The 15,250-nt window shown below is 40.3% G+C and overlaps 2 protein-coding genes across 3 annotated transcripts; one reads left to right on the top strand and one right to left on the bottom strand.

The window, feature by feature from the left end:
- Window positions 1-498: 498 nt before the first annotated feature.
- LOC124864820 (dnaJ homolog subfamily C member 7-like) lies at window positions 499-8,660 on the bottom strand. The gene is made up of 14 exons (XM_047359751.1): window positions 8,505-8,660; window positions 5,858-5,946; window positions 5,622-5,746; window positions 5,256-5,369; window positions 4,879-4,953; window positions 3,077-3,195; window positions 2,789-2,942; window positions 2,454-2,618; window positions 1,874-1,965; window positions 1,650-1,723; window positions 1,304-1,450; window positions 1,058-1,210; window positions 903-965; window positions 499-807 (listed from the first exon to the last, which is right to left on the bottom strand). Exons 1-14 carry the CDS (start codon window positions 8,576-8,578, stop codon window positions 770-772), a joined length of 1,482 nt encoding a protein of 493 aa, XP_047215707.1. The 5' UTR covers window positions 8,579-8,660; the 3' UTR covers window positions 499-769.
- Window positions 8,560-13,757, top strand: LOC124864821 (NF-kappa-B inhibitor-interacting Ras-like protein 2). Of its 2 annotated transcripts, none has more exons than XM_047359752.1 (4): window positions 8,560-8,677; window positions 11,322-11,444; window positions 11,904-12,145; window positions 12,522-13,757. In XM_047359752.1, exons 2-4 carry the CDS (start codon window positions 11,351-11,353, stop codon window positions 12,762-12,764), a joined length of 579 nt encoding a protein of 192 aa, XP_047215708.1. In that variant the 5' UTR covers window positions 8,560-8,677; window positions 11,322-11,350; the 3' UTR covers window positions 12,765-13,757. The 2 variants fall into 2 exon arrangements, with proteins under 2 accessions (XP_047215708.1, XP_047215709.1); XM_047359753.1 differs by having other exon boundaries at window positions 8,662-8,732.
- The last annotated feature ends 1,493 nt before the right edge of the window (window positions 13,758-15,250 follow it).

Here is a 15,250-nt window from a genome sequence, read left to right as displayed (position 1 = left end):
AAAACTTCAACATCACAAATTAACACTTTACATTCCAGTAAAATGTACATTGCAGCAAGCTTTGACTGGCAACACCAAACGTAAAACATGTGATGACAAAAGGGAGAGGTGACTTGGCCAGCAACAAAGCCAGCACTACTGTCTCCACTGCCATCACTCTCGTGTGCTTTGGCCATGCCATCTGTATAGGTCAAGAGCTGCAGCTGTTTTCTGCTTAAAAAAAGTATATCCTATGACAAGCAGGCAGGTTTTAGTGGAAATTTGTAGCAGCCCGCTGTCAGGTTCTTCGAAACCTGTGGAAGGTGGGACTTGCTCAGTGATTTTCCTAAGAAACCATTGATCAAGTTACATGTAGAGAACACTCCATCAGCAGAAAAGTGAGTGAAATAACAGCTTGCTGGATTAGGTGTTGCACCTCAACAATTTCCCCAGGATGACACTTTCTGTATGCTCTGATACATTTGCTGCACAATTTCTCCAACAAAACTCCACACAATATTTGGACTGTTGTTGGTAGTTGTTACTGATTTTAAGTTTTATTTTAAAAGGAAAATAAAATCAAAAACCAATAGCAATAATCACTCTGAGTCATCTTGGTGTCCTTGCTGTAAATAATTAACCGCATGTGGTCATTAGGTTGCATTCATTCAGTCAATGGCATAGACGAGACTGACGTTTAGCCAGTCGTTAAATACAGATGGTGCGTAGAGGGGTTGATATTGTACAAAAGTCCTGATTTAGATGCTGTTTATGCAGACGTTGCCTCCAACTAACCAAACTGGAAGAAGAAGTTTCCTGGTCCAGATGCTGAAAAGCAACCAGAACCAAATTTGCACATTAAAATTTACTTTACTGTCCTAACAAAAACAATCATGACAGTAGAACATATTTTCTTCAATTACCTTCAAAGCTAAAACCCCCTGGTCCTCCAAAGAACGCCTTAAAAATGTTATTGGCATCAAAGTCTGGCAGTGAAAAGACAAAAACAATCAACAGAACATACGTTAAGAGCAGCATCAATGTAACCTCCCACTCCAACCTCGGCTGCGGTACTGACCTCCCATATTCATGCCGTCATCCTCGAGGTCCTGTCCGCTGTCATAGCGGGCCTTTTTCTTTGGGTCCGAAAGCACGCTGAAAGCCTCGCCCACTTCCTTAAACTTTTTCTCCTCTTCCTTCTGCACCTCGGTACTAGCGCCGCTGTGACGGTCTGAAAGAACAAGGGAATGGACACAGGGACTTGAGATGATGTTATACAGGTGTACGCTGCATCACAAAGGTTTTATGGCAAAGCTTTAAGAACCTGGGTGATGTAAAAGTGCACGTTTACGGTACGCTTTTTTGATCTCCTCCTCGGTGGCGTTCTTATCCACGCCGAGTATCTTATAGTAATCTTTCCGCTTGCTTTTCTTTAACTCCAGTTGAGCTGTTTTGAGGAGATGTTTGTGTTCTAAACAGTGAAGAAAAATATAAAAACATGTTAGTAATATGCATAAAAGGCTTATTTTTCTGGCTTGATGGATTGGCAGAAATGAGCATTTTAAGGCTTTGTGTCTTTTTGCAAAAAAAATTTTTTTTTTCTAACCATATGATAAATGTCCATGCTTTTTAGATGTTGTGTGGGAACTCTAGTGTATTTAGATTCTTACCTTTTGTCTTTTCTGTCTGGTAGACCTTCTCATAGTCCCTCACTGCCTCTTCGTACAGCTCTGTGTCCATGTAGCTGAAACAAGGTATACAAAGTCTTACTTTTTTTCTATACTTTAAACAACCAACCGTCAGACTTATTAACATGAGTTTAATCAGTTTCTAATGAGGTCAGACAAATTAAATGCAATATAACATGTGCCCCTGAGTTAAGGCCTGGACATACCATTGTGCTCTCCTTAAATAGGCCTTTAAGTAGGTCTCATCCAGTTTTATGGCCTTTGTGCAATCTTCAATGGCCTGTTCTAGTTTCTGCAGCTGTAAAAGAAAAAAAAAAATAATGAAGAAACTAACAAGCCCTGACTGAATTTAGTTTATGTGAAAACTGATTGCTCAACATGGCATGAATACTAAACAGAAACTGAACTGACCCTGGGTGTGCATTAGGATACATAGACTTACAGAAACATTCATACTACTTAAACTTTTCATACTGTATCATATTACAGGTTACATAGTTTCCAGAACATTTTACAAATACAAATCTAAAAACTGGCCTAACCCCAGTTAGGGATGTTGTCCTATGGGAAGGGGGACTGAAACCTTTGCTCATGCCTTCTTTGCAAAACAGCTCAACTTCCGATTACACTTCACCTTTAAGAACTTTGTATTGTTCTAATACATTAAAGGCAGCTAAAGGGTTTGAAGTCTGTGGCTGTAAAGTGACATAGAGTGAAACAGTTTAGGAAGTATAAATATTTTTTAAAGGCAGTGTATTTTCTGACAATTATCCAGAAGTTGCTGACCTTAGATCCAACTGTGGCTCTATTACAGTACAGCTTGGCATTAGTCTTGATGTTGTTTGGGTCTATTGTCAGGGCCTCCGAGTACAAATCATAAGCTGCCTCAAAGTTTCCCTCCTTGAACGCTGTGTTCCCTTCTTCCTTCTTGGCTTTTAATGCTTTGGCATTCTGGGAAGACAAACCACATAGCAGCCATAAAAGCCACCCAAAGACACAATAGAGATACGTTTAACTTTGACAGCTTTTTTAATGAAAACAGTTAATGTCTTGATTTAATTAAAAGTGCTCAAAACAAAGCCATTTGCTGATTAATACAAATCTTCTGCTTAGTTACTCACTCTACATGCGAGTCGAGCCTTGTCATGGTCAGGAGCCATACGCAAGGCCTGGACAAAGAATTGAACAGCCTTATCAATGCAATCCTCATAATAGAGACAGAGACCTCGCACGTACAGAGCATCTGCGTTGGTGGAGTCCATTCGGAGTATGTCACTGAGAAGAAACAGAAGGAATATTGTTTAATCATCCCTAAAAAGGTACAAGAAAGAAATTCTAGATTTCCATCACGTTACAACAAAAATCCTAAGACGGTGAAGTAAAACACGAATCTTTTACTAACTTCCTACCTGGCGACAGACTGCGCCTCTGGGTATCGTCCCAGCAGGGCTAAACACTCTGCCTTCAATATCTTAAACTTGCGACAAGCCGATGCACACTCCAAGGCCCGGTCCATGCAGAAGACAACCTAAAACGAAACCACGGCATTTTTATTGTCTGGTTTTTCCTGAATGCTCTTGTACATGTGCATCTCAACAAATTGAAGCATTATTGAAGAGGTTATTTTTTATTTTATTTTGGCATTTCAATTAATAAAGTAAAACTTATTAACTACATTCAATACACAGAGTGACTTATTCAGTCTTTATTTCATTTGATCTTTATAATCACGTTTACTTAAAACGAAAACTTAAAATTCTGAGAATCACAATATTACATAATACCATTACATTACATTTTTAATACAGACTGCTTCATTTTTTTCCCTTTCAGGAGTTGCCACAGTGAGTCATCCCATCTTCTTCTCTCACACCCACTACCTTCATGTCCTCTTTCACTCATTCCTGATCCTATCCATCCTCGTCTCTCCCAAAAAGAACCTCAACATTGTCCATCTCTGCTATCTCCAGCGCTGCCTCCTGTCTCTTCATCTGTGCCACTGTCTATAAACCATACACCATTTTTAATACAGAAATTATACATTATGACCACGTTATGACCTTCACAATCATGGGGAGGACTGCTGCCTTGACAGTCATTGGCATCCACAAACCACAGAATGACTCTGGTAAGAAAGCAAAATGTTCATAGGGTGCTGTATTAAAGCATATTACTGGAAAGTTGGGCGAAAGGAAAGAGTGTGACACAAAAAGGTCCAGAGGCACCAGGGATAACACGGCATTGAGATGATTTTGATACAAATCCCATTCAAGAGTCCACGGAACCTTCACAAGATCTGGACTGCAGCTGGAGTCAGTCCGTCAAGAGCTACCACACATATACAAGAGATGGACCACAACAGTTGATTTCCTTGTGATAAGCCACTCCCGATTTAGAGATAATGTCCGAAGTAGGTTACCTAGGTTAAGGAGAAAAAGGACCGACACTGTTCAGTGATTCCACGCTGTCTGAGGTCCAGTGTGAACAGCTAGTTATGATTTGCGGAGTCATGTAATTGGCTGATGTTGGTCTACGGTATTTTCTCAGGTCAAAAGTCAGCGGAGTACTTTTCCTGGAAACTTTGGAGCAGCTCATGCTTCCCTCTGTTGACACCTTCCCACAATGTGAAAAGTACCAATACCTGCTTTAATGATCATGGTATCACTGTGCTTGACTGGCCAGCAAACTGGCCTGACCGAAGCTCAGTAGAGAAACTATGGGGGATTGTCAAGAGGAAGAGAAGAGACAACCGAGCCAGCGATGTAGCAGAGCTGAAGGCCATAATTACAGGAACCTGGGCTTTCTGAACACCTCAGTGTTCAGAAATGCTGGTGATAAGACAGTTAGTCTTATCACCTCCAGGCAATGCTGCACTAATGGAGTAATTCATGCAAAACGAGCCCGTCAAGTACCGAGTACATTTAGTGCACGGGACACAAACTTACTCTTTTTTATATTAAAATCTTTTTTTATTGACCTTATGTAATATAATTTGCGGTATTTTTATTAGCTGAAAGTCACGATAAACAGAATTAATAGAAAATAATGCTTGAAATATATAAGTGTTTGTGTAATGAATCTATAGATCAGGTTACCTTTTTGACTTAAATTACCAAATAACCAAACTTTTCAATTACATTCTAATTTCTTGAGATGTACTCTACCCAAACAACTAAAGAAAGGACTAAAAATAATCTCTTAAGAAGCTTACCATTCTGAAGTCTCTCTTTTCAAATCCAATCTCTGCCATTCTCTCATATTCAAGGATGGACTCTGCATTCTTTAGCTGCAAAAGATACTTTTCAGTATTCAGTAACATTGTGGAACACTCATATTAGCGACAACACAAAAACCAGTCAATTTCTGTACCATCAGCAGTGCTTGTAAAACCAGTCTGACATGAGCAGGACTATGTAATATCTGACTTTCACTTAATAATTGTTCACTAAGAAAACAGCCCCACCTGATGTTTTTTTCCAGCTTCTTTGGATGCATCATACATATCTTACACATGTGGCCTAGTCAAAACATATTTTACTTGTGGATTTAAGTCGTCAGACGAAACTCTAAAACTGAGGTCATGCTCACCTCCTGCTGGGCTTGGCTGTTATCTGGCTCCAGTTCCAGAACTCTCTGGAAACAGCGGCTGGCAGCCATAGCATTGCCAAGCGAGAGGTGGCACTTACCCTCTCGCAGATGTCCCTGTGAACAAAAGAGGCAAAGTTAAAGAAATAAAGTCTCCTGAAATCATACATCTCACGTGTGGGTAAAAAAGGATCTATGGAAACCTATGTACTGAATGGTTAAATATATTGCAATAAGAATACTAAAGGGAATGTGCAGAGTTCAAGTTTAACACCAGATGTGAATATTTTTTCCAGCTTTTACGCAACTTAAATTATTTAACAACAGAAAAACCAGATCACTTCCAGTTCTCATTGTTTCCCAGCTTACTTTCATAAAGCTGTTGTCTAGCCGCACTGCTTGCTGGGAGTCCTCCAGAGCCTCCCTGTATCGGCACAGCATCATTAATGTGGCCGCCCGGTTTCCATAGTAGCTTGCGTTTTTTGGACACATATCTGAAAAATAAAAAGGAATCTTTCATCAATCAATATGTTTCCCATTTAAAAACAAAACCATGGCACTGATGACTGAATGAAACAGTCTAAAAATTGTTTTGATAAACTTACCAATAGCCTTGGTGTAATAATTGAATGCCTCTGTGTAGTCCTTCTTGATGTAAAAAGCATTGCCTTGCTCCTTGAAGGCCTCTGCATCCCTGTAGGTAGAATTGTGTAGCAAAGCAGCACAAAAGAGAAATCAGAATATTTAGCTGAAAAATCTGAGACAGAAGCAGGGGAACAGGACTGTCTTAATATTTGTTTACATCCGAAATTAAACAAAACGTCTTTGTAAATATTCTCCGGTAATATATAATAATATATCCATAATATTTTTCTCAAGGTGGCCAATGCATTTGTGAAAAAAACCTTATATGCTACCTGAACCACGATTTGGACACAAATACGTAGAGTATATCTGTGGCACCAGGAAACTGATAATAATTGTTGACTATATTTGGGCATCTTGAATTTTGGTCAGATGACTTCCTGTTTTTGGACAAACAACATTTCTGAATAGAGCTGAACCAATCTCTAATCATAATACTACCCTCAGGTTAGTACTTGCTGGACGATGGCTTTCGGTTCGACCTGGTGGATGCCAATTTTTGTAGTGGCCCTTGAGCTTTTTTTAGATTTTCCTTGGACTGCCACAATGTGCAGTAAAATCCGAGGCTTGTGATTCTCTCCACTACCTTGGCGAATATCTTCTCATTTATCCTCGCCCCATAGAGCTTCTACTGAATAATGCAGTCAGACTCATACGGCTGACCACACAAATGGCCAATGAGTGAACAGCAGTCTATTCATGTCACATTTCAGCCCTACCCATCTCCAACTGGACCTAATGCAGACCAGGTACCACAAGAGCCAGTGCTGGAAAAGCCAGCGGTGGAAATGGTCGCAAAATGGGCTCAGTGGAGCCGGCCAAAGTAGAACCCCTGGAAAAGTGACATTACTGAACAAACCATCCACTTTGAACAAGGTTTAGTCACCCAGCTAAACTAACAGGGTAGACAAGGAGAGCAGTAATCAGGGAACTGAATAGGAGGCCCACTTTTGAGCAAATGGCATGTTTTAGAGTCTGTATTCTCCTGTTAACAATTATTCGACTACTAAATTAGTTGGCGATTATTTCAATAATTGATTAATCACAACTAATCTGATTAATTGTTTCAGCCCTACTGCACAGGGAGTAAAACTAACTCTACACATTAACCTGAGCACACCATCAACACAGTGAAACACACTGCTTGGAGCATCATGCTGAGAGGATGCTCTTTGGGCAGCGAAGCTGGTTAGAACTGTTGGGAAACTAGATTGAGCTAAATGGAGGACCTTGGGAGAAATCAATCACAGGCTGAAAAAGACTTGAGGCTGGAGTGAAGGTTCACCTTACAGTAGAATGACAACACTAAACATGTAGCTGGAGCTACAGTACAGTGGTTTAGATAAGTGGTGTCCAATGTCAGTCCTCAAGGGCTGGTGTCCTGCATGTTTTAGATGTTTCTGTGGTCAAACATGTCCGAATCAAATGAATGGTTCAATACCAGGCCTGAGAAGGTAATACAGCAGTTTCAATCAGCTGTATTAGGGTGAGACCCACTGTTTAAATGAAAGCAGAGTTACAGCTACAGCTATGACAGAATGGGTCTAATTCAGAATCTGTGGCAAAACTTGAAAACAGATGTTCACAGATGTTCTCCATCCAATCTGAAAGCTATTTTGCAAAGAAAGGGCAACAGCTCAAGTCTCTAGAAGAATTTCACTCCAAATGTTGGTCCTACAAAGACTTGACTAAATACAAATGCACATTAAAGATTTTCACTTAACTATGAAACTGCTTTGTGTCGGACCATCACAAAAAATATACTGAAAACTGCTGTGAGTTCTACTGTCAATTTAAATTCAGATTTTACAGAACAGTTTAATAATCTCAATGATTTACATAAGACCATGTCTATTGCTTCAATCTAGGATTCTAATGCGTGAAGAAGTTCTTAAGCAAATGTATTCAGTTATATCTGCATCTCTGTTGTGATGAGCAGTTATTTACTTATGCAATTACAATGACAAAGACTCATACTTAAATTTGACCTGTTTTTTAATCAGACAGTATGGGTTTCTGTTTATTGTCAGAATAATAATTGTGTAAACGAGGCATATCTATTAATGTGAATGACAACGTAAATACATAAGAGAAGTTCTGGCCTAAGTTAGCTACGCATAAAAAAAGCCCGAATAGCAGAGGAGAAATGTCTATTCCTGGATAAGAGGTTGCTATTTTGTGAAGCGGGCAGGGGAGAGGAGAGCCAGGAACATATGACACCATGCTCCGTACAACTGCCATTACTTTATTTAGAAGCCTTTCATGCTTTACATCACGGCCACACAAAAAATGAATGGTGCCACTGAACCATTCTAGGAAAACACGTGGCAATGATGGGAAAGCAAACCTCTCAGCTAGATCAACTTTTGCTCGACACGAGTAAAGACCGCTCCACAGATCCTACAAACCAGCCAGGAGAGGTTGGCGAGGAGGGAGACCAACCAAGCTACCATAATGTAGCTTAACAGTGAGCTGCAGCGCGCTAGTTAGCTGTCAAAACACCCAACGAAAACCCTAATGACAGGAGAATTTGACGGTACGTAACGGTAAAAGACGTTGATGTGTTTCTATTTCTGCCACTGACAACAAATCACGTATTTCTCCTACCTTTCTATCTCCTCGTCACTGAGCAGTTCGATGTCAGGGTCCATGTTCACAGCATCACAATTCTCCGTCGCCATTTTGCCGTCAATGGGAGTGGGCGGGGCCTCAGACTGCGGTCGTCGTTACGTACACTGTAAACAGGAAGTGATCCGTTGGCTTAGAAGAACGGACTGTCAGTAAGTTCGAATCATTAGGGTAACAATAGATATCGATAGGCACGTATTGATAATGGTATATACGTTTTTGATATATTTTCAGTTTATACTTACATCAGATTCGTACTTTATGTTGTTGTAATGTATCTATTCTGGATTTAAGCTAATGCTAGGCTATTATTGAGTGTAACCATAGCAAGAAATTATTTCGCTTTTAACTCTAATTACTTTAATCAATGCGGGATTGATGTTACTTTTCTATTTGTTACTCATTTAATACGTTACTCCTCAAAAATAACTTTACAAAACCAATGATCCCGTAAGAACTATGACAATCAGACCAATGTTTTTACATGAGATAACGTATTTGTTTTTATTTGTATTAATAGGGCAAACTAGAAAAAAAAAACAAACAAAAAAAAAAAAAAAAAAAAAAACGATCAATATAGCTTTTATGCTTAGGTCAAAAGCCTTGAACCAAGCCTTGAGCAAACATCTCTTTCCATCTTATTGAAGCTAATTTTCTTATTTCTATCAGCCACACAATAAAATTACTACATTGTTAAATGACCAAATAAAGAGGGAAAAAAACATCTTTAAAGTATTCTTTAGGAAAGTTATAATGCCTTGGTTACTGATTCTGCTAGCTAGTAGAAATTCAACTTTTCTGTCTTAATTGCTTTAGAATTTTTTAGAAGATAAATATCTGCATTTTTCTTATTGAACTAGCCTTCTCCAGACAAAAAAAACTTTGAATAATGTTAGTAATAAAAGACACATAAAAAAGGTATATTCTTTCTTTAGAAACCCTGCTTTTATTAGCATTCTGGCAATTCCACAGAGATGTACATGGGTTTCACGGACAGTCGCCTGACACTGACCCATAATTAGGCAATCAATCAGTCAATAAAAGTGTGTATTGTTGAAATAAATTCTCATATTTGTAGCGTCTTCCGCTTCATCCAGGACAGATTCGCAGGGGCAGCAGACTCAGCAGAGACACCCATACGTCCCTCTCCCCAGACATCTCCTCCAGCTGGGGGGAGCCCAAGGCGTTCCCAGACCAGCTGAGAGACATAGTGCCTCCAGCGTGTCCTGGGCCATCCTATGGTCCTCCTTTCGGTGGGCCATGCTTGGAACACCTCCCGAGGATGGCGTCCAGCAGGCATCTGATACAGAAGCCCGAGCCATCTCAGCTGACTCCTTCTTGATGTGGAGGAGCAGCTGCTCTACTCCAAGCCCCTCCCGGATGGCCGAGCTCCTCACCCTATCTCTAAGGGAGTGCCCGGCCACCTTACGGAGGAAGCTCATTTCAGCCTCTTGTATCCGGGATCTCGTTCTTTTGGTCATGACCCAAAGTTCATGGCCATAGGTGAGGGTAGGAACGTAGAACGACCGGTAAATCAAGAGCTTCGCTTTTTGGCTCAGCTCTCTCTTCACCATGGACCAGCACAGTGTCCCTATTACTGCGGCAGCCGCACCGATCTGTCTTTTGAATCTCCCGCTTCATTCTCCCCTTAGTTGTGAACAAGACCCAAAGATGCTTGAACTCCACTTCAGGCAGGAACTCCCCTCCAACCTGAAGAGGGCAAGCCAACCTTTTCTGGTCGAGAACCATGGACTCGGACTTGGAGGAACTGATCCTCATCCCAGCCGCTTCACACTCGGCTGTGAACCGCCACAGGGCATGCTGTAGGTCTTGGCTAGAGGGGGCCAGCAGGACCACGTCATCTGCAAAAAGAAGAGACGAAATCCACTGGTCTCGAAACCAGACCCCCTCTTGCCCTTGGCTGCGCCTAGAAATCCTGTCCATAAAAGTTCTGAACAGGACCGGTGACAAAGGGCAGCCCTGCCGGAGTCCAAAATACACTGGGAACAGGTCCGACTTTGTGCTGGCAATGCGGACCAAACTCCTGTTCTGCATTTACAGAGACCGGATGGGCCCTAATAAAGGGCCCCCGACTCTGTATCTGAATACGTATCTCATCCACCCCCGAAGCCTTGCCACTGTGGAGCTTTTTAACCACCTCGGTAATTTCTGCCTGGGTGATGAAAGAGTCAAACTCCGAGTCCCCAGTCTCTGCCTCCACCAGGGAAGGTGTGACGACAGGATTGAGATCCTCGAAGTACTCCTTCCACCACGCAATAATGTCCCCAGTCGAGGTCAGCCGCTCCCCACCCCACTGTAAACAGTGTTGGCGAAACACTGCTTCCCCCTCCTGTGGCGATGGACAATTTGCCAGAATCACTTCCAAGGCCGACTGGTAGTACTTCTTATTTTATATATTTTTTTAAAATCAATGGTTTGCCCCTGTCTTTTAGCTGGCTTAAGTTAAGTATTAACATATCAGGTTAAATAACGTACGTAAATTAACTTTCCAAAGTTGGTGTTGTGAATCCACAAATGTGGGTTTAGATCCTCTTTCGAAAAGATATAAGAAATATTAAAAATGATAACAAATCATGTTTATGTTATAATTGCTAGAAGAGATAAAAGGACTATAATGACTGTTTATGATGTTATTGCACCTTTATGTATTGGATTTAGTAAGGGTCATGAGTCTTTTCTAATGTTAATTTGTGGCTCAGAAGATAAAACTTTAGAGATTCTCTGAATTAACTGACTCAGCCAGAGGTCATTGTATTTGTCTTGTTTCATCAACAGATTTTGTGACTGAAAACTGAGAAGTCATCATGGGTAAAAGCTGCAAAGTAGTTGTGTGTGGCCAGGCTGGAGTTGGTAAAACAGCTGTGTTGGAACAATTACTGTATGCAAATCATGTTGCAGGTATGTTGTCAGCTTTTCTATATGTTCTTCTGGTAAGAGGTCAGCATGTGGGCAAAGAATAGTCTCTGTATGAGGTCAGAAAGAAAGTGGATACTAATGCTGCCATCTCAGCGCAACAGAGCACAAAAATGTTAGAAGATAACCAGAATGTAAAGTATGCTCAACCTCTTCTGATGCACAGCATCAACTATGCAACAACACTGTTGTTGCAACAGATTGGTTATATGGATGTGGATTCTGTCAGGTTTTGTAAACTTAACCCCACCTTCCAAGGCTTTGCACCATAAACCAGATGTTTATTCATGTAATTTCGATGTTTATTCATGGGTATAACTGGTAAAAATGATAGGAATTTCCATGATCCATCTCTGTCACATTTTGGAAATTTACTGTACATATTCATTTTTCATTTTAACCAATAAAAGGCAAAAATATGGAGTTATGTGTCTCCCATTTTAGGTTCAGAGCCTATGGAAACCCTTGAGGATATTTACATTGGCTCCATCGAGACTGACCGTGGCACACGGGAGCAGGTGCGCTTCTACGATACCCGTGGACTCCGGGATGGGATGGAGTTTCCTCGTCATTACTACACTTTCGCCGATGGCTTTGTGCTTGTCTACAGCATCGACAGCAAAGAGTCCTTTAAGCGAATGGAGGCACTCAAGAAAGATATTGATCGTCACAGAGACAAGAAAGAGGTGAAAATGGAACAAAGTGATTTGTTTAGGGATGCTTTTGTCAAATTGTGTCCAGTTGCTCCGTTCTAGCAGTTTAACGAGACAGTCTCAGTATCGTGTGTGGGCCATAACAAAGATATTCAAGTTGTTGGTTTTCTTGTCACCTTAATGTTGTGGCTAGGTTACATTCTAACACAGGTCTCTAGTTTATAAAAATAGAGTTTTATCCACAGACATTCATTTTTCTGAGATGGCATTTATAAATTATTACTTCTGAAAGCTTTTACCTCCATTCTTATTCAATTCACATTAGGCATCACACAGTGACGCACACAGTTGGCTGTGATTGCTGCAGATTGCACTGATGTGCAGGTAATTAATTTATCCTGACCCACAGGTCACCATCATCGTGCTGGGCAACAAGCTGGACAAGCAGGACGAGAGGAGAATTGAAGTTAACTATGCTCAGAACTGGGCGAAGAATGAGAAGGTGCGTCTGTGGGAGGTGTCGGTGGTGGACCGACGCGTCCTCATCGAACCCTTCGTCCACCTGGCCAGCAAGATGACCCAGCCACAGAGCAAGTCCACCTTCCCTCTCAGTCGCAATAAGAACAAGGGTGGTGGTTCAATGGACAGCTAAGATGCTGGGCTCGGCTTGATTGAACGAGGAGTTCATGAGGGAATGCTAAAGGGAATGTTGTTTCATTAAAAGTTCAGTTTTAAAAATGTGGAGAGTTTATCATAAGAGAAAAGGCATAATGATTGTACAGATATTTCTATCCAGCTGGTGCTGTTCTGCTGAAATGCTTCTTTAATCATGACATTGTAAATATTTATCTTACACCACCACGGAAATAGATCAGTTGAAAAGTTGGTTTTCATGTTAATAATATTTCAGTGTTACTGAGTAGACTTATGTTTGGACCACAGACTGTGTGCTTTGTACCTACATGTCAAACTGCTTACAATCAGCATTTTTATCTAATTTTTATCCTTGGAAAAACAAGTTGCACATCACTGGACTGGCTTTGATTTTCTACACACTAAACAAGTTCGCAAACTGAATCCCAAATGGCAGCCATGTTCACGTTACCTAATAACTGCTTGACACAGATGTTTGATTTCACATTTTCTAAAAGGAATGATGACTGAAGGGATTGCATTCACACATTCTGCACAATCTATAGCAGTTCGTCTGTGTGGATCTTTGTTACATAATATTCGTTTATCGTTGTCTATTGACATTCCTTACCACACCGAGCCTTGTGTACATGTAGAGGGTAGGCATTGCTGGCTCAGGTGTTGCTTTTTCTGGTGACTCCGTGTAAAAACAGATGGAGCCCATTGCAGTGAAATATCAGCACTTTGACCCTTGTAAGTCACTGTTGTGGATGTTGTATTGTTCCTGAGGCATGAATCATTTATTAACGCTGCGTCGTTATATCAAATTTAAGATGCTTTTGATCATTGCTTTATCGAAATGATGGAGATATGTTGAAAATAGTGCCATGTTCGTTGACACTATTTCTCTTTCAGCGTATTTAAGCTTTTGTATGGTCATACTTTTCAAATGTTGACAGTTTGTATTTGTTTGCATGTTTTGTAAACAAATTAAAGTTCTCTCTGTGCCTGACTGAGGTGTTGGCCTGGTTTTGCTTAGATTGTCTCATTTAGCAGAAGCTACATCCAAAACAACTTTCACAGAGGAAATCACACAAACCATGTTTACTGACATCCATCCATCTGTTTTTCTAGCTATGCACAATCCTTAAAGCTTGTGGTTTTTGTTTTTGGTGATTAAACACACTGTAGCAATATCTACAATTTATTCATAGTAACGTTTGAAAAGTATATGGAAAAGGTGTAAGGACCTTTGAGTTAGGAAAAGTGGAATTTTCATAATAAACGTGTTGCAACATTTTAGAAAAACTTTTCTACTAGGCATTTGTTCCAACAACCTTTAAGTAAAATTTGATTATGTTCATAGGTTCCTGCTAATAAAATTAGCATTTTACCCATATTTGAATGGGGAACCTCTTAAACTTCAGTCAAATGCTCTTGAACTACAGCCCAGTTCCCTCTTTCTACAGAAATACGCTAAGCAAGAGTCTTTTTTGTCTAAATGCTCTTAATATCAGACAACTCTACAATCACTGCTTAGAAATGATAAAACATTTTTTCTCCTTTTATTTGATGTAAGATTTTTTATAGGTAAATTATACTTTCTTCTCAGAGTCAGGCCAAAATGTATGTAATTCAATTCAGTTTTATTTATATAGCGCCAATTCACAACACATGTTGTCTCAAGGCACTTCACAAACATCAGGTACATACATTTCAATTAATCCTAACCATTGAACAGTGCAGTCAGATTCAGTTCTCTTGGTGTCTCTGCTCTGTTCTCTCAAGCCCCCAGTCGGTTGTGGCAGATGGCCGCTCAAACTGAGTCTGGTTCTGCTGGAGGTTTCTTCCTGTTAAAAGGGAGTTTTTCCTCTCCACTGTCTCTACATGCTCATCCGGGAGGAGTGAATGCTGCAAGTCACTGACTGGATGCAATCTGCTGGGTTTCCTTAGATAGAAAAAGTTTTATCCAATTTGAATAAAAAGCTATCTCCGACTGCACTGTTCAATTGTTAGTATTAATTGGAATGTATGAACCTGACTGTTGTGAAGTGCCTTGAGACAACATGTGTTGTGAATTGGCGCTATATAAATAAACTGAATTGAATTGAATTGAATACAACAGTAGGCTCTTTTTGCAGATTAAGTAGGAATCCTCTAGATGTGTAGAGCGCCATTTTCTCTCCAATTTTCTAACATTGTGCTTTAAAGTACGCAGCTCTGAATTAAACCAAGGAGCTAGCCTCCTGTGAATAATTACCTTCTGTTTGAAGGGGGCTGCATTGTCTAATGCACCACACAATGATGAAGTAACACTATGTATGGTTAATTACTGAAGAGACAAGATTGGATTTAATGTAAATAGTGTAAATAAATTGTCGTTCCTTCACCACCATTTTACACGGCCCACTTCATACCTTTTTTTTTTTTTTTACATCATGTTACATTACAACCACATCCATCCATCTATCTTGCAACCAGCTCTGACTGGCTTCCCTGTCATTG

This window comes from Girardinichthys multiradiatus, chromosome Y, assembly GCF_021462225.1.
Source record: "Girardinichthys multiradiatus isolate DD_20200921_A chromosome Y, DD_fGirMul_XY1, whole genome shotgun sequence".
NCBI lineage: Eukaryota > Metazoa > Chordata > Actinopteri > Cyprinodontiformes > Goodeidae > Girardinichthys > Girardinichthys multiradiatus.
Note: the sequence above shows the minus strand (reverse complement) of the source record. Positions and strands in the feature narration are given on the sequence as shown.